We start from the raw sequence: 18,975 nt of genomic DNA, 5'->3' as shown, positions 1-18,975 counted from the left end.
TTCTTCCCTGTTGCCCTTCAGATGAGAGGATGTGCACTTGGAGTGATGGCCATTAGTGGAAGCTATGTTGGAATACTGGAATCAAAAAATTCCCCATGGAGAAACAGCAGTGGTAAAAGAAGAAAACTGAATAAAGTGAAGTGACCTTGGTGGACAGCTATTGAAGGAAAAAAAATGAGAAAAGAAAGAAGGAAAACTACCAGGAAACGGGTTAATGTGTGAGGGCAACATAAAATATTAAAAAGTACAAGAAAAGGAAGAGGAAGTCAACAAAAATGTCACAACAAGTATAATGAGAAGGCAAAGGCAATAAAGCAAGAGAGGAAAGATTAATCAAATCTCTCCTTACTGCAGGGTTGTACCACAACTTGCCTTATGGCTTTTTAAAATGTAAATCTATAAATAAACCTCATTGTCTTTCTTTTCCCCATTGGGGGGATATAAAAGATGCTAATAAGTTTTTACAAAGGGTAAATAGTTTAAGGGGATGATACTAGTGATACTGATGTATTAAAATGAAGATCAAAGCTAGGACTGCCAGTATAGGGTCTTTAGGTTATCCATACACTGCTACAGCTCTAACAGATTAAAGACTCATTTGAACATAAAAAGATGAAAATATAATAGGGATCATAGCCATTATAATAATGCCTTGATTACAAAACATAGTAAAGGCCCAGTTCTTTCAGGCTCAGACCAAATAGTTCTTTATTAATAGTTCCATTAAAGTTAGTGGAATCATCTTGGTGGGGTGTGTTCCGCATCAAGAGTAAGGATTTCCAAGGTCAGTCTGCTCAAGCTCAGTGACATTTTTCAACTCTTAGACCAGTTTCCATTCCGACCCCTGGAGCAGTAAGGGTTACAGTGATTTTTTGGCTGTTCACTTCCATCAGCAGCAGTGCAGTTATACACAGAATTACTTTTCCTAAGGAGAAGAACCTATCGTGTTCTTCTTGCACCTAAACTCATCAGAGCATTGAATATTGTTAAAGTAGGTGCTACTTCCAGCAGCAGTCTCTGGTGCCATGGGGATGAAGGTTTCTGCATGGAAACTCTACAACTCCTTGGCAACAAGGGCTGTCCTGGGACCAGTAGGACAGGTAAACAAGCATAGCTCTCCCTGCTCTCAAAGCCATAGCTCTCTTGGGCATTAACATTTCAGACCCACTCAGAAAATTAGAAAGACCCTGAATGATGTAAAAGTCACACCACAGAACAGAGAACAACAGATCACCTTTTTAAGCTCCATTTCAAATGTCACGTACTATAGGGATATGCTCTCAGGTGAAGTCAGGTTTGAGGAGAGAAGAAAAGTTGTGTTTGAAAGGGAATAATAATAAAACTGTCTGAGACGGTTTATTTCTTGCCATTTCCCATGTCAAGTGCCAGTAATTCTAGGATTTTACATAAATTCTAGAGTAGGATTGGAAATGGATATGTAAAATTCAGTGTATTAGAACTCTGGAAATTGCAAGCCCAGCTAAAAAGCAGCTATAAAGGCAGTTGGTCAGGTTTGATGTTCATACCTTCACATTTCCACCATTTACCTGTCTGTTCATTTTTTCTCTGATGTCTCAGACCTGATGCTACTATTATGCATGTTATGATCATTGTCACCTTCCACACAGGACAGGTAAAGAAAGAAGGAAAAAGTCCATGAAAAAGCTACCATGCCTTCATAATTACCTTTAAGATTATGGCTTGAACATAGACTTGAAGTATGTGACTTGGATTCCCCTATAGGTCTGGAAGAAATCTTTAGAGTACATCCACTCCTTCTGCTGACAGATGGTGGAGCAGAGAACAGCCACGATGAAGATAACAGTATTTCACCCACGGGTTTTTCTTACTATGCAGTAGCATAAGGTAGCTGTGAAATCAGTGGTGTTTCAGAACACTTCTTGCAGTACTGAGGTTTCTGGCTGCAGGTAGCCCAAACACACACCCAGTCTAGAAACTCTCAGTCTCAGCACAGAGGTCACATAAAAGAAGAAGACACGTAGCCAGATGACAGGCAGGTTTATGTGGGTCACGGGTGTTTCTGCTCTGTGCCAGAGGCCAAACTTGCTGCTTTTCACCCTGAAATGGGGACCTAGAAAGCTTTAAACCCCTTGGGGATTTTTCCCCCTCAGCTTGTCATGAGAGTGGCTGGGCGAGATACAAAAAGGAATTCCAGAGAGGAAAGACAAAAAAATTTGAAGCTTTAATATATTCCTACTCTCTGACCCCATTCCTCCTTTTCTGTGCATCAACCATTTTAACAATCTGGCAAAAGCAAACCCTGAAACTAGAAAACCCTTTAATAACCAGTGTCACAAAAACCCTTGTAATTTACTGAGAAACGTTATGATGTTTTAATACCTTATCTCTTCTTCTCTTTTCTTTCTTTTTTTTTTTTTTAGTTATTTTCATTCAATACCACTCAGTTCTTCATTTTTTAAATAGCTGTTCTGAAAAGACCAGTTTGCATTTTAAAACAAACAAAAAATTAGGATATGCTTATAGAATTGAGCTTAGTATGGTAGTGGCTGTTAAACAAGACTGACAAAAAACAATAATAAAAATCAGTGAAATCACTCTTACATGTAATCTCTTCACTATGAAATAAACCACTGCTACATCCACGCTAAGCATATGTAAACAAAACAGATGGGGGATTTCCCGCTGCTGGTTTCTTTCTCCTAAGGGTGGTTATTTTCAGTTCATAAACTCTCAGCTGTCATTCCTGATTTATCTTCGCGGCAGATTCCTGTTGGGGTCACAGGGCTGGGAGCTGGGGCGATGTGGCACGTCCCCTGCCAGCCCACAGTGTTCGTAGCTGGGCTTCGTGCTTCCCTTTTAACCCCTTTCTCATCCCTCCCTCTGTCAGCGCCTGACATTTTGTGCATCGTGGTTGTGCTCCGGCATGGTGAGAGCCGTGCGAAGGAGAGGTTTGAGCATAGTTTGTTGGTGGGCATCCTCCTCTAATTCGGGGACGGGAGAGAGGGCTACTAGAGATAACGAAACCCCGCCTGCGTTCAATCTCCTACCCAAACAATGGCTTTATTTAAACATATGAAGACATCGCTGCGTGGAGATCCTTTAAAAAATGTTTTAGCCTTTCCCAGCCGTAGAGAGAGCGACCACTTTATTTGCTGGAAAGGGCTCTTCCCGCCCCTTCCTACTCCTGCCCTGCCTCCGCCCCCCGCCTCCCTTCCCCATATATTATTACTCTATGCCACCACCGCTGAAACAGTCCCACGGCGCTCCGTGCCCGCGCCGCGGCCGGCGGGCAGCGTGTCCGTGCCCCGGGCACACCGCGGCCGCGGGGCGGCTCCCGGGCTCGGGCCGGGCCGTGCGGAGCTGTCTGCGCTCGGCGGGTGCTGAACGGCGCGGGGCGGCGGCGCCCGGAGCCCGGCCGGCCTCGCCGCGGCGCCCGGAGCGGAGCGAGGCGGCCGAGGGGGCGCCGCGGGGGATGGGGGCAGCCGGCGGCCACCCCGCGCCGCCCGCCTGAGGAGCCGCGCACAAAGCCGCGCCGCGGCCATGGAAGAGGAGCTCAAGTGCCCGGTGTGCGGCTCGCTGTTCCGGGAGCCCATCATCCTGCCCTGCTCGCACAATGTCTGCCTGCCCTGCGCCCGCACCATCGCCGTGCAGACCCCGGAGAGCGAGCAGCACCTGCCGCCCCTGCTCCACTCTCGGGGCCCCGCGCCGCCCGCCGCCGGGCCGGGAGCGGGGCCGGGAGCGGGGCCGGGAGCGGGGCCGGGAGCGGCCGCGGGCTCCGCCGCCTGCCTGGACTCGGAGAGCGCGGCGGGCGGCGGCGGCGGGGACCACGCGGACAAGCTGAGCCTGCACAGCGAGACCGACAGCGGCTACGGCTCCTACACGCCCAGCCTGAAGTCCCCGAACGGCGTGCGGGTGCTGCCGCTGGTGCCCGCGCCCCCAGGGGCGGCGGCGGCTCCGCGGGGCGCCGGCCCCGCCAGCTCCTCCCTCACCTGCCCGCAGTGCCACCGGAGCGCGTCCCTGGACCAGCGCGGGCTGCGCGGCTTCCAGCGGAACCGGCTGCTGGAGGCCATCGTGCAGCGCTACCAGCAGGGCCGCGCCGCCGCCGCCGCCGCCGCCAAGTGCCAGCTGTGCGACCGCAGCCCGCCCGAGCCGGCCGCCGTGCTGTGCGAGCAGTGCGAGGTGCTCTACTGCGCCGCATGCCAGCTCCGCTGCCACCCGGCCCGCGGGCCCTTCGCCAAGCACCGCCTGGCCCCGCCGCCCGCACACCCGGGCGCCCCCGGCGGCGGCGGGGACGGCGGCGGAGGCAAGGGGGCGGGCGGCGGCCGCAAGCTGCCGACGTGCGCCGAGCACGACCTGGAGAACTACAGCATGTACTGCGTGAGCTGCCGCAGCCCCGTCTGCTACCAGTGCTTGGAGGAGGGCAAGCACAACAAGCACGACGTGAAGGCCCTGGGAGCCATGTGGAAGCAGCACAAGGTGAGTCCTGGCAGCCAGCCGGGTGATGCCCAGAGCTGGGGTGATGCTCAGCGCTGCGGTCTGCTCATCCCAATGCCCCAAAAACGGGTTGCAGTTTGTGAGACATGAGGTCCTTCATGCCCATCATTCTCTCAGACTTTTCTCCCTTTGGAATGGTGCTCTTAGGATTTTGGCCCTTGCTGACTTCCCGCTGACCCCGCAGTCTCTGCTCAGGGTTGGAAAACCCAGAGTCCCTCTCGTGTTGGCCTCACCTTGACCACTGAGGTTCCACCAGGTCTCAGGCAGATAGCTGGAATTAGCAAGTCCATCTCACCAACTTGTTTGCCTTCCACAGCATCCTTAGGCATCTTGTCCTCAGCCTTCCCATGCTCTCAGTGGCAGCAGCTACCTGTAAGGAGCAGGGTGGTTGTTCCTTCCTTTCACCGCCTCCCTTTCATCCAAGACTCTGTGCAAGCTGCCACAACTGTATGTCCACGAGGGAGAGTGGCCCACAGCCACCCAAATGTTGTAGACAAGAAAGCATGATGATCATTGACACTGGGTGTTCTCCTGAGCCTTAGAGAGATCTCCTCCCACTCGGTTCCCAAAGAAGCCAGGAGTAATGGCTGGAGGGATTTTCATGATATAAAGATAACTGAGGAATTGTAGATGGGGACTAGGGACAAGTAAAGCTCTTTCTGATTCATATATTGTCACTGTCTGATTCTTGCTTCCCTGCACGTGATGCTCCCTACCCCTCCCTGGATTCCTTTGTGGAGGGGTCAGAGCCATTTGCTTGGCTACGCAGGGGTTTCATGAGATCTGGGAGAGCTGGTGGGTCACTTGATCGTGCTTTCCTTGCTAAAAATGAGGCTTTGCAACAATGTGAATAAAGAGCAAGACGTGCCCTTAGAAGTTGAAAAAATGTATGAAGTTAGTTCTGTCTTGCTGAGAGTGATGGACCCTGGAGAAAGGATTAGCTCATATATATGAACTTAGAGAGGAGACTTCAATACCTGAGAGCTGAGGACAATCCTTTGGAGCTTCCTGCTGTATTGGGGTTAAAGGACTTCTCTCACAGCTGTGCAAAGACCACTTGACCAGCTCTGCTGGCTGCAGGATTCCCTTCTTTTCACTCTCTGCTTGCAGTTAGCAGTGAAGAAAGCACAGAGATCCTTTCAGACACTGCAGGAAAGGTCAAAATCAAGACTGGTGTCATCACCCCTCAGCCATGGAATGGCTCAGCACAAGATAGGCTGAGGTATTTGGCAAGACAAAAAAACTACTCTCTATTGTAAGATCCAAACAAGATGCCCCTTGGGGTGATCTGCTTTGTTGATCCATCCAAGAAGAAAGACAAACCTCTTCTGGAGGTGTTTCAGTTTGAATGTTCTGCCAGCAGCTCAGCCATCATTCCTCCCTAACATGATGAGTGCTTGTGCAGAGCAGTTCTCTTGCAGAGTAAACTGTTTGCAGCTGCTGTTCATACCCCAGTGTCAGAATCCACTTCTGAGCAGAGTTGTTTTGATGAGCAGGGTCTGAGTTCACAGTTCAAAGGTGGCTGATGTTTTGGAGGCCATGACAGACCAGCTTGTGATGTACTGTGGTCTACCTTGAGTTAAAACTGTTTGATGCCTTTTGGAACATGACAGTCCAGTCTGATCAAAGTTCAGAATCAATAATTTTGTCTCTTTCCTACTGTCAAATATTGTAAAAACTCTTTTGGCTGGTATTTTTACTGCATTTTTTTCTGTGACTGAGGTATCACAGAACATTATTTTTTTCTTGATTTGCATATTCAATCAATGTCAAAATTCTAGTGAAAAGATACCCTCAAAATTAAGTAATTTGGGGGCTCTGAAATTATGCTCTTGTGAATATTATATTTCCCAGAAAAATGTGCTTGTCACCAAATAAATATAATGGAACTGTGTAGCCAGGCAGCCTAAATCATCATCTCACATTCATTCAGATAAATTGTTTTGGAATTAGATACTTCTGCTTAGAAATAGTTTTCTGATACAGCAATTTCTACAAGTTTATTACCTGCAGTTACTTTGTCCAAACCATAAATTACTTACATTGACTGGCATGCCAAAGGTAATTTAAGGCTTATGTGTTCTCTGCAGATGCTCTGGGCATGGCTGGTAGAGGCAGCTGAAAGGTTTGTTCTTAGCCCAAGGAGCCTTCCTTGTGTTAGCCCTTTGTTTGGCTCCTCCTTTGTCTGGGCCTTATTACAGTGACCTAGTGGCAAATTGCAGAGTGTAAAAGCTTGTCCAGGCAGTGCTGCAGGCCATGCAGGGAAATGTGCCCTCACTCTCAGCCGTACTGCTGATACCAAAGCTGGACTGGACTGGTTGGCCCCTGTTAGTGGTGCAGGTTCTCCATTGCGCTGCTGTGTGTAACTTCTTCTACAGACAAAGTAAAATTGGTGTAAAATAACAAGGCTCCAGTGGCACAAATATTTGAAAATCCCCTGGTTTAGCTGGACTTGATTATATTCACTTGCCTAAAAAGTGCATCTGGACCAGCAGATCAAAGTTATTAAGAAAAACCCTTAGTCTTCTGTTGAAGTTTAATCCTTTCATGTTTTCTTAGCAAGTACAGTGGTAGTGTAATCACTTTTAGGTGGGAATTCAGACCTGTGAATGTGAGGAATGATGGGGGACACCTTTCAGCTCTGCCCATTCTAAAGGGTTAACTATACATATGTACCAAAATGCTGAAAACATCCACAGCTGGATCTGTCTGTGAAGGGCAGGCAGGCAGGCAAGTGTGGGAATCCTCATGCCTGCTTTTATTTCCTGACCTAAAGCCTTGTGTTCCCAAAAACATGTGGGTTCTATGAGAATTCAACACCAGGACAAGCTTATCTAATCAATAGTCAATCTGCTGCTGGAGATGGAGGGAAGGCAAGCTAAATGAGCATGAACTGTTTGGTTGAAAAAGGACATGGCCATTATCTGGTTCATTTTCTGAAAGCAGCAGTCTTCCCTGCCCATCTGGGTTCAATTACTTACCCTTGTGATCTCTGTGTTCCTGTAATTGGTGGAAATAGAAACTTGGTCTCCATCTCCAGCCCTCACATTATGGGTTGCAAGACCAGGTATGAAAGTGAGGATAACACCAGGTGGAATACCATTTGTCAGGAGTATTAATTGTCCCGGTCAATGGAGCTTGTTACATCTCAGTCTGGTTTACAATAAATATTTCTGTGGTATGAAAGATTGCTCTGGGCGTACAGGGCAGTTTTTATGGCTTGGTTGGTTTACTGGGGGCTTAGTCATGTAGCTCCACTTGATTTTAATGAGAAGTGCATGACTAAGTTCCTCTGATTTGCAAGGTATCTTTTACAAATGCTTGGAAAAACAAGGCTATTATCTCTAAGTGGGTTTCACAAATGGAAATCTGGCCTTCTACTGGGCCTCATGCTGCAGTCAAGTTAATGCAACCACAGGTTTTAATGAGCAGATCAATTTGCTTATGAGCCCTTTAGACAGTGACATGGCTGAGTTTCTGTTGCAGCTCTCAGTGATGGGAGTGTGCCAGGAGTGACTGTGCTGATTGCCATTGGTATATATGCTGCTTACAGTTCATCTGTGGTGGTTTTCCACAGCTGCTGTGATGCCCACATGCTGCCTTTGTCTCTTCTGATGTGGAGAAATGAACTTTGAGGTAATTTGAGAGCTGGGGCAGATGTTGGGAAAGTGGAAGTTTTACTTTTGTTGGGACCAACCATTGGTTTTTATTTGAAAGAAAGGAACCCTTTCCTCCCTGGGACAATTTGGTCAGGACAGTCAATGACTGAGAATATAATGCTTCTGCCACCTATTCTTTCTTGCTTGGGCTCCAGCTGCTTTGTCAAGTGCTGCTTTAACCTTGTTCTGTGTCATCTTGACAAATCAAAGGCTCAGATGTGCCCTGTGAATAGAACAGAAAGTGTGATCAAAAACTTCAAACTTTGGCAAACGTGATCAGCCTGTGCAGGGCTGACCTCAAGATTGTCTGGTCTCGCAGGAAACAGAGATTTTTCCATGAACCTGGAATTTGCTTCTGTGGCCTCCCGTAGTGTTAATATCAAACAACATCATTTCAGTTTTTTGTGCATTTAAAAGGGTTTGTCTAAGAAAATAGCAGAGATTCAAATATTGAGAAATAGGCACAGTAATGTGTCTTCCCTTTACATTTGTAAGGAATGAATTCTGTAAAGCATATTCACATTTAGATTTTAGCACTAATGTGCTTTCAAGGGGCCACTTTCCAGCCTCTTGTTCCCCTGTCTTACATACATCCAGGGTTGCTCCATCCCAGGTGCAGAACCATGCAATGGCACCAGCTAGTTCTTTGAGTACACTTAGTGAATCCTCTTGGGACTCCTGGACTTTCAGGGATCCATCTGGAGCAGAAAATCCTGCACAAATTTGGGGTTGACTGGGAGTTAATGACTGTGACAGTCATCCTCCAGCTCAGGACACCAGGACCCCAAAATGCATCACGGGGTCTGCCAGGGGCAAAACCGCTCTTTCCTTCCTGTCCTCGAAGTTCATCGACAAGCCTCTGGCTCAGCTTAGAGATCTTAGGTGTTAGCTGAGGAAAGGGAAGGTCAGGCCTAGAGTGTGGACTTAAAAAAGACGTATTCTATGTGCCTTACCAGTCAAAAGTTAGAGGAAGGGTTTCTTCCAACTTTTGCAGAAACATTTACCCATTTGTTGAGTTGGAGCACGGGAAACTGGAGACCCAAGGAACATTACTGTGAAGTCTGAGAAGGCAAATTTGTCTTTAAAGTCCTAGCGTATCTCAGGTTTGGTAGGATCTACCACATTTATAAAGATTTCAGACTTGGGTGAAAAAGAAGTGTCGTTTTGGAAAGCACTTGGGGATTTTTCAGCATGACAGATGCTACTGTGTAAGTGTAAGACTACTACTACCTCCTTATAAACGTGGGTAGCTGTTTTATAAAAAGGTGTTTGACTTACCAAGTTGCTGCAATAAAGTGGAACGTGCAGACACAATACTTGACTGCCCCCACATGCATATTTCACCCTCATTAAATCTGACTACAGTAAAAATCTTAACTGTTCTTTTCTAGCAGAAACACTTTGTGGAATTAGGAATACATGTAAGCCTTTTTGCACATTATTAATAATCAAATCCAAGGATTACTAAGAAAAACATTTGCATTTTATCACTAACTTTTTCTTTTTTCTCCTCCTTTTTTCTCCCTTGCAGGCACAGCTGTCTCAGGCTTTAAATGGTGTATCAGATAAAGCAAAGGAAGCTAAAGAATTTTTGGTTCAGCTGAAAAATTTATTGCAGCAGATCCAGGTAACTGTAAAATATCTGTTTTGATAATACAGTAATCAATAGAACTGAGTGAATAATTTATTTGATGACTTTGTTTCCTATGCTATTCTCATATTTCCTGAAATCATCTGACCTTTCTTGAATGGATTTGCTAGGTAAAATTGTTCATCAAATAATGCCTGCAAGCCCCTCTTAGCTTCTAGATTGTTTGCTGTTTGTTGCAAAAAGCTGATACTCAATTCTGGACATCTGAGCTGTGTTGATTAGTGTTTGATTGAATCCATTAGTCATGCTTCTAGGCTCTTCCCTGACTGCATGTGCTTGAATTCCTCATTTAGGAAAAATTCTCATTGTAACAGATTCAAAATGTGCTGCTAGCTTTTCATCTTACATTTCCTAAAAATGCACTAATTTCTGCCAAAAATCCAGTGAGCCTGCCTATTAGAGTACTTGTAAGAATGTCCTACACACACTCAAAAATACAGGAATATTCCCCTAAAAAAAAAAAGGAACTGCTGCTAAATCAATGTGTCGTTTATTGGAGCGTAAGTTATTTTCATGCCTGTAATTGTCCAGATTTAATAGTCAGAAAAAGAGCTCATAGCGAGTGCAGTAATTGAGGGCACAAACCCAAAATGAAACAAGCCTTGATTTCAATCAAATTTAGACTCATCAGTGCTGGAGGTCAGACGATCCTCAAGGTCCTTCTGGCCCTGCGGAGTGTACCTGGAAATGTGCCACTCCCGTCTGGGCTGCAGTGTCCAGGAGGGGACACTTGTGTCCTGTGCTTGTTAGTAAGGGAAAACCAAGCAGAAATTAAAAAAGTTTATTATTTATTCATTAAAGTACTCCACCTAAAACCTCAGAGGATGAATTTGTACCACAAGAGATGCCCAAGCTCTTGGGTTCCCTCAGGGCAGCCTAGCAAGACACCGTCCCAGTCTGCCACAGCCACGTGGGGAAGGGAGCACACCAAAATGAGGGACTGGTAAAATTAAAGGACATTTAGCTGAAAGAAACCCGTGCAAAGCCACTGACTGGGACTTGTAATGTGCTGTATTTTGGCTTTAGGGTGAGGTTTCTTTCAGCTGACTTACCCATTTAACAGTTATGTAGCTCACATAGTTATGTAGTCTGCTCATTTAATTTCTTTCACTGTCCAAGGAGAAAAGACAGGCATCTCTAGAGAGCATTTCTTCCTGTAGGTATGAACAGCTATTTTAGGATGGGATAACCCATCCAAAACAGTAGTCTACCACCAATCTTTCTTGAGTCATCTAGCTCCATTACAAATGTATTTTTCCCTCCTGAAACCTAGAAGTGGCCTATTATGACTATTTATGACTATGCTGTAAAATCCTTTAATGTGTTTCAATAAAATCACCGCCAAATTGCTCTGCATAAGGGAGCTGCTACAGTTGGATCAAAAGACCAAGCCATTTATTTGATGCTGCTTATTGCTTAAAATGCTAGAGGAGAGCTCAGAAGAGGAAATTTTATCCAGCAGTACCCTCTAACATTGAGCCAAATCTGGTCACAAATGTGAATCTGACCCTCACATGTTGAGGCAATCTTCATCCTGAGTCTGAGTGAAACATCAAATTTCAGCAACCAAAACAGCAGGACTAATCAGCTGCATATTGTATTCCTAAGTAAAACAAGACTGGGGCATGGCTCCAAGATGATCACTCACACACTTTAACCCTTAAGGAGCTCTCTGGAATGGTTTTCTCCTGTGACAAATTGCACTCCTCTGATGCAGTGTTCGAGCCACCTTTGATGATAGCACATACCATGGAGTGCTCCTTGTAGTCAGGTTTGGTACAGCCACACTCTTCGAGGGGAAGGGGTTTAGATGTGTCATGAGCCAGTCTGTGCCTTTTGACATTTGGACAAAAACCTGTTCTTGTACTGTTACTTTGTAGGTGAACAGATGCAGCCTTTGTGCATAGGTTTGTAGCCAGACACATATCTCAGAGCAGGTTATTTACAGTAGGGATCTTATGACTGCTGCCACACTCACATATGGACATTTACCCCTCAGCAAAAATGTATTTTAGCAATACTTTCACACAAAGGAGCAAGCAATATGTATTTTATTATGCTGTCTCAATGCACTGCAGACCAGGCAGCCACCCACATTCTTTATCTCCTCTCTGAGTTTGCCAGAGCTACCAGGAATCTTGCTTTCATCTTACCTGGGGCAGTTTGCAAATTCATAATCTATTTTTCTTTCCCCTGCTTTGCAGATCTGTTGTTCCCCCTCTTTTTTCATGCCTTTCTCTTCTCTGAGATCACTTTTATATCTTTTGTGTTTTCTTTTCAGATACTGCCTGTTCCTCATTGCTCCTGTTGCTTCCTTGCTTCTCTCCTTGTTGCTGTCATGATCTGATTTTCCCATTTTCCCATCTGCTGTAACAATTTCATACTTTCTCACTTGAAGGAGGCATATAGCCAAATGCCCTGTTTGATGTGAGAGCAGAAAATGAGGAGAGAAAGAAACGATGCACTGCAGCAGCCACCGACTGATTGAGGCTCTGTGCACAAAGCAGCACTTCAGGAGTGACGGGATGGGAATGGGCTTAAGGGGGAGCTGGGAGTGATACCAGCCAAGGACGGGGAGATGCAGACAGGAAGAATCTAAGACAAACCTGTGAGCAGGAGCTGAGCTGTCTGGTGTCTCGTCAGCCTTGGATAAACCCCCGCCCACATCTGGCCGGCAGGTTCAGGGCTGCATTGGGGCTCCCCAGGGAACACTGACCCTGCGTCCATCGGCTGGAGAATGGGATGTTTCTTTATTTTGAGTTTATTTTGAACTCAAAATAAAGAAGGCAAAGCAAATGAGTAGAAAATAAGAGAAAAGATAAAGAGCTGAGATAATAATGAATTAGAGGAGTACAATGTCTTAGCAAAGAGGCGCTTCTCCTTCAGTACATGCTTAAAATCTTCTCACATTTAATGATGCTTTTTCCTTTTTTAATTGGGGTATTTGGGAGGAAAGCTGATAGCACACCTAAACATCTCCTTGGAAGAGGAGCTTGAAAGGTTTCTCCTTCTAGTCTCAGGAGCAGAGGAGGTGAGGGAGAGTCTTCCTTTGAATGGGTACTAGAGAAGCAGTTCCAGGAATTTATGTAATGCTAAATTGTTCCCAGAGCCTACTAAAGGCTCAGTGTTGTATACCTCATGCTGGTTTCTGCCTAGCAAAGAATTTTACCATAATGTGAATAGAAAGTTGCCTCTTTTTTAAAAAGTACATAGCTCCACTGCCAAGTGCTAGCTATTTTATAAAAAGAACTCGAAGCAATACACAAACCTTAGGGCTTTGTACCTCATTAATTTCCTTGTAATAAGCCAGTAGACCAGATTCTGGTCCATAATTCTGTTCTAATTGCTGTGGTACAGAGCCAGTGATTTCAAAGTTGCTACAGTGGGATAATTAAAACAGATTGGAGCAGAATCCTCTTATGTATATATGCACTGTGTATGTTACATTTAGCATTTACATCATGTTGTACTACATCTGTCATCAGGAAAGTGCCAGTAAACCATGGTGTTGAATAAGACCATTTGTGGCATGGCGTGTTATTGTTTCGTTTTACAGCATGCAGCTATTACTGGTACAGTTGTAATGAAATCAGAAGGGCAAAAAAAATGCTGAGGGTCTTGAAAGGAAATCTTTTCTGAGCAGGAAAGCAGGTATGAGCAATAGCTGCAGCTGCAAACTGTGCTGTCTCTGATGTGTGTGACTCTGTCCTGGTTGCAGGAGAACGGGCTGGACTACGAAGCCTGTCTCGTGGCTCAGTGTGATGCCTTGGTCGACGCGTTAACGCGGCAGAAGGCAAAACTGCTCACAAAGGTCACCAAGGAGCGTGAGCACAAGCTGAAGGTGAGCACTCCTCTCATCAGCCCAGCACAGCTGCTGAGAGATACCTGCTGGGGTTTGTCAGGTTCCCCTTGACAATCAAATCTCCTAGTGACCAAATTCTAAAGTTCCTTTAGCTGGTCCAGTTCAGCAGTTTAATGGAACTGTGCCTACACACGTTAAATGATGGATATACTTCAGCAGTTTGTTGAATCAGGCCATCAATCTTTATTTATCTTATGGTTTGGGGCTATCTTTTAGGGGTGCTTATCAGTGAAACCTGTGTGTGGTTTGGATTTTGGCACCTTCTACCCAAGTAAACAGTTGTGATTTTGATATCTCCTTGAATCTTTAAATTCAGGTAAGCCACCTCCAGAAATACATGAGCTAATCAAAACATATTAAAGAAACACAGTAAAAGGAGATGGCAAGAAGAAATCTAAAATGGTTGTATGAAGTGGCAGTTAAGAAATATTTAAATAGACACATTTCTTAAAATGGTGATCTTAATGTGATTTTGAGGTACTATGGTGCCATTCACATTAAAAGTATCTAAGACAGAAGGAAAAAGTGAAATGGATTATCTGACATATCAGTTAACAAAATCCACCTGAGATCAGCATTCAGCTTGCTTAACAAGAACCAGCACTTAGGACATTCTGCTGGCAGCACAGCAAACCCTGCAGTTTATTGCTGTCACAAGTTGTCCTACAGAACACAGTGCTACTAGACCTAGTCCACAGCCATGTGGCAGCAGAATCAAGGCCAAAATCTGGAAAAATGGAATGCAGCTATTTTATTTCTTTATTCCAGCAATGTGTTCTTAAGCAGAGCAGGTTCAATAATAAATTGTGAAGAGAATGTTTAGGGTATGATCTGTGAGAAACCACTCCAGCCGTTTGCCTCTACAGTGAAGGACTTTTAAAAAGCTCAGATGTTAGTGAAAGTGTGACTGGAAATGTGAACACTGCAAATGCAGAGACATGTTCTGTGCCCTCTCTGCCCCAAGCAAGCCTAATCTTTGAGAGATTAATCTGCTCTGAAAATTGAGATTCCCTGTGCACAACATTTTGCCAAGCTAATTATCGCTATTTACAATACAGAGCAAGTGAGTGAAGCTGATGGAGATACAGCAGTGGCCATATGGCAGCTAAATTAAGCATAGATTTAACACACTCTCCCATTCCTTGTTTCTTCTGGAATAATTTTATAAAATTCACTGCAAGCTGAGGCAATCATAGAACTGTACTGATGTTTGTTTTCCAGGTTGTTTGGGACCAGATAAATCACTGTACACTGAAGCTACGCCAGTCAACAGGGCTCATGGAATACTGCCTAGAAGTTATCAAAGAAAATGATCCCTCGGGGTTTTTACAGGTATTTTTCTTCCTAATGTTCTGGGGAAAAAAAAAAGAAAATAAATTAAAAATAAGTCTACAAATGTGTGGCTTTGTTAATTAGCCCCTTCCACCTCCAAGGCAGGTTCACCTTAACTCCTGTAAGTACTGTCTAGAAACACAGAGAGCCTGGTGACTGCATGAATGTCCCAGCAAAGAGATGGCTTTAACAGCTGCACCCTGACTGAGGTGGGGAGTTAGTGGTCACACCACTGCCCTCACTCCTGATGTCTTTCCTCTTGCCAGCCCTTCCTTCTGGGCTGAGAAGAATATGCTATGCAGTTAATGATAGCTCTTTGCAGAGTATTTTATTCTCATTTGACAAACCCAACACAGGGCCTCACAGAGCTCTCTGATTAATTTGGAGAGGTCAGTGACTCAACAGAGTAGTACTTCTCCCCCTTGTGCTTCTCCCCTTTGCTTTCCTGTGTAAAAGAGTCCTTTCAGCACCTCCCTGTAAGGAAGTCTAGTCTGAAGGGGCTCTGAAGGGGCTGCATGTAGCTTTGCTTTGCTGAGATTGTTGCAGCTGTGGCAGCTCCAGGTACCTTTTCTTTGCAAAATATGGCCTAGCCAATAATTGCCTTAATTTGCAGGATATTGCTTCTTAGGTGCAAACAGTGAAAATGTCTGTTGATGAGACAAAACAAAACCGTGGTTTTTTTCCATAAATTATTTAGCTTTGTTTATTCTTATATGTTTATTAATAACTTTATTTTGCTCTAGTGGTTTCTATTTATTGCCTAAAAAGAAAGGTACATCAAACAAAATGACCTGCGCACATGAATGCACAAGTGTCAGGGGTTTGTCAGAGCATCCCTAAAAAACAGGATGAGAATTAGCCAGCCTAAACCTATTAACGCTCCAGACTGTTACTGTCATGTCTGGTCTCAAGCAAGTGAGGGGAATGTGTGGTGTGGATTAATCTCAAGGTTACACAGATTTTAACAGGCTGTTGGCTGGACTCTGCAGGACAAACAAAATCTTTGGGGATACATGCTGCATGCTATCTAGATATATGCTTGACTTTCTTTTCAGCTTACTTTCCCTGTAACCTCTGGCGTTTCAGTTTTTGCAGCCCCCTTTATAAAAAATCAAAAAACAAAAAAACATTTTTGTTTTTACTTTTTCCTGGTTTATCTAATGATGCTTTCAAGACACTCAGGCACTGCATTACTTTGAGCAACTACTCCTGCAGCCAGGATACTGAGACATAGGCAAGGGATCCAGCATCCCAATAAGTGGCTCCGAGGCTGCAGGAGGCTGTGGGATGCTCCTCCACCTACTGCACAGACTGATAAGGAGCTGTGGGTTCAAGGGCTCAGACAGGAGTGTCCTCAGTAAAAGTACTGAGGAAAAGTATCCAAATTTCTGCAACAAAGGAAAACTTTCTCTGTAATACCCAGAAAAAAATTCTACTCTCTGTGACTTACAGGAAGTTCACTGTCAGGGGCTCCTGATACCCAAATGACAGCTTCACTGAACTCAAGGACAGCTGAGCTCATTGATTTCCACAGAGCCAAGAGTTAACTTCCTAAAGTGTCTGTTGTGATCATTTCAGTTTAACTTTCAGTCTGATTGTCTGTGGGCTGAGCAAGAGCAAAGCTTTAAAAATTAGGCTCAGTTTTGATGTAATGGAAGAAAATCCATCATATATGTGAAAATCTATCTGACAATTTATCACCCTCACTGTGAGTAATATACACCTTCCTTACCATTTGATTTTTTAATCCTTTAGCTTTCATCCACTGAATCATCTCTGCTGAGTGGAGAGACTCAGACATTTAAGCCTCTCTTTGTGCAACTTCTTTTTAAACAGGAGAGCAAAAGTAGACCATGCAGATCAGAGAACAGAGTACAGAATTATATGTGCCATTCAAAGGCATGACACACAACATAATCTTAACAGGCTTTATAAATGCAGTTTTTACTTTCCTAGCCTAATATGAGCTTTATTTTGAAAAGACAAGATGAAAGGATGCAACATAAATGGACCTCACCCCAAAATGACCAGATCCCATCTCATCTGTTTTGGTGCCTTAATCCTGTTTCCTTTGTGCTGTATCTGACAGGTATTCTGTCATTTTTGAAGTGTGCATCTGCCATTTCATTATAAACCTGATACTCTCTTTCAGATTTCAGATGCTTTAATCAAGCGTGTTCAGGTATCTCAGGAACAGTGGGTGAAAGGAGCCTTGGAGCCAAAAGTGTCTGCTGAGTTTGACTTGACTCTGGACAGTGAACCTTTACTGCAGTCAATTCACCAGCTGGATTTTATTCAGATGAAATGTAGGGGTGAGCTCTTATGATTTTCCTTTTCCTGTTTTTCATGCATGTGTTGGAACAGTGCTGGGAGGTGTGAGGACACCAAAGGAGGAATGACTTGAATTTGCTGGATAGTTTTAAAAGGTGTTCAGGCAAATTCAGGTTACTGTGTGTTTCTTGGAAAGGTGTGCTCCCCTCACATGTATAATCTTTAAATGCATCTGGTATTTCTATCTAAGCTGAACAAGCTCAGGTAGAAATACCAGATGCACTTAAAGATTGGAAAGATAACTTCTTTAGAGTAGGGCTTTGAAGATTTATAAGACATGAACTGCATGAAACTTCATGCCATTTTGTAGCATTCCTAAGTCTGACATGGTTAATTCAAGATACCATTTACCCCTATCTTGTCAGAAACAGATGAAGTAGAAAATAAATATTGCACATACACACACACACATGCTTGAATAGGAAAGAAAATCCCCTATTTTACTGATATCTGTACTGTGCTCCAAAAATTGCCCATCTTAATAAAAAAAATCATGAGGAAGAGATTCACAAGGGGAAAGCAGCTCCATGGCTGTACCACACAAGGGGAAAGTAGCTCTTTGGCTGTACCATTCCATGGTTCCAGGTATCTGGATAAATCTGATGAACAGAATTAGAGAGAACTGAGGCTAAAAAATATATCTAAAAGAAGAAGCTGATGAACAGGACATGTCACTAACATTAAAAAAAAAAGGAGAAAATTAACATAATGAGCTTTTAATGGGGTTAGTTTATATGAATCAAGCTGAGAACTGCATCAGAATTAGACAGATCCATAGAACAGTTGGGCTTGAAAGCCATTGTGGTCCCTGGGAATGATGTCATTAGCTTCTCTCAGTGGTGATTCAAGCCCTAATTATACATGTGGGTGACAGGATAGAGGCTGCCAGAAGTCAGTGAATGAGTTAAGGATATCGTGTAGTGATGTCAGATGTGCTTTTTTTTTGTTTTGAGCAAGCATAAAGAACTTTGTTCCACTTATGTGTTCTCTCTGGGCCTAATTCTGCATCTAAGACACCCGAGATGAAGTAATTAGGGTGGATAATTTGGCAGATATGTGGAGAAACAATGTACAAACAGTTAAAGGCCAGAGTCCACTCACCAAGAATGCTTTGCATCTTGGCATAAACAACCTGTGTTAAAGTTATTCAATAAACATCTGTGAACTGCTCCTTTGAAATGCTGTCAGACAGGCAAGTGGAGTCAAGAGAGCAGGAATATCACTGATGAAACTCCTCTGAATGCTGTCTGCCCTTGTCTTTTTAAAATCAGTTTATATTTATTGCTAGCCATATTTATTGTGAAATACATTTAATACTAATCCCCCACCACTCTCCTTTACAAACACAGGAAGGATTTAGTTAAACTAGTCACCCAGATTGCTAATTAACCACAGGTTACCTGAGGTGAGAGCAGCTTTGGTATTTGGCTTGTGGACATTCACTGGCTTTAAGCTTGAAGACTTACAAAACTTTAATTGAGCCAGATTCACTTGAGCTTTTTGAATTAAAGTGTTTTCTCCTATGCTCTCATTTATCATAAGATGGCAGGGAAGCTCTGGTACTGAGTTAGACACAACCTAAGGGGCAGAGACTTCTGCAGCCCAAACCTGTGCAGAGCTTCCAAACCCCCTTGGGCTTTGCTCCCCAGAAGCAGGGTTAACCC

General features: G+C 44.3%; 1 protein-coding gene across 3 annotated transcripts in view; it reads left to right on the top strand.

Moving 5' to 3' along the window:
- Positions 1–3,522: 3,522 nt before the first annotated feature.
- Positions 3,523–18,975, top strand: part of TRIM67 (tripartite motif containing 67) — a 34,083-nt gene continuing 18,630 nt past the window's right edge. Inside the window, exons 1-6 of one of the 3 annotated variants that reach the window (XM_059468462.1) lie at positions 3,523–3,643; positions 3,710–4,458; positions 9,667–9,762; positions 13,505–13,627; positions 14,870–14,980; positions 17,133–17,292. In XM_059468462.1, the coding sequence (XP_059324445.1) occupies positions 3,523–3,643; positions 3,710–4,458; positions 9,667–9,762; positions 13,505–13,627; positions 14,870–14,980; positions 17,133–17,292 (1,360 nt within the window). Of the gene's footprint in view, positions 4,459–9,666; positions 9,763–13,504; positions 13,628–14,869; positions 14,981–17,132; positions 17,293–18,975 lie in introns of all 3 variants that reach the window. The other 2 variants (XM_059468461.1, XM_059468460.1) reach the window with 2 other exon arrangements.

This window comes from Ammospiza nelsoni, chromosome 3 (assembly GCF_027579445.1).
Source record: "Ammospiza nelsoni isolate bAmmNel1 chromosome 3, bAmmNel1.pri, whole genome shotgun sequence".
NCBI lineage: Eukaryota > Metazoa > Chordata > Aves > Passeriformes > Passerellidae > Ammospiza > Ammospiza nelsoni.
The sequence above is the reverse complement of the archived record's forward strand: the minus strand, read 5'-3'. Positions and strand labels throughout refer to the sequence as shown.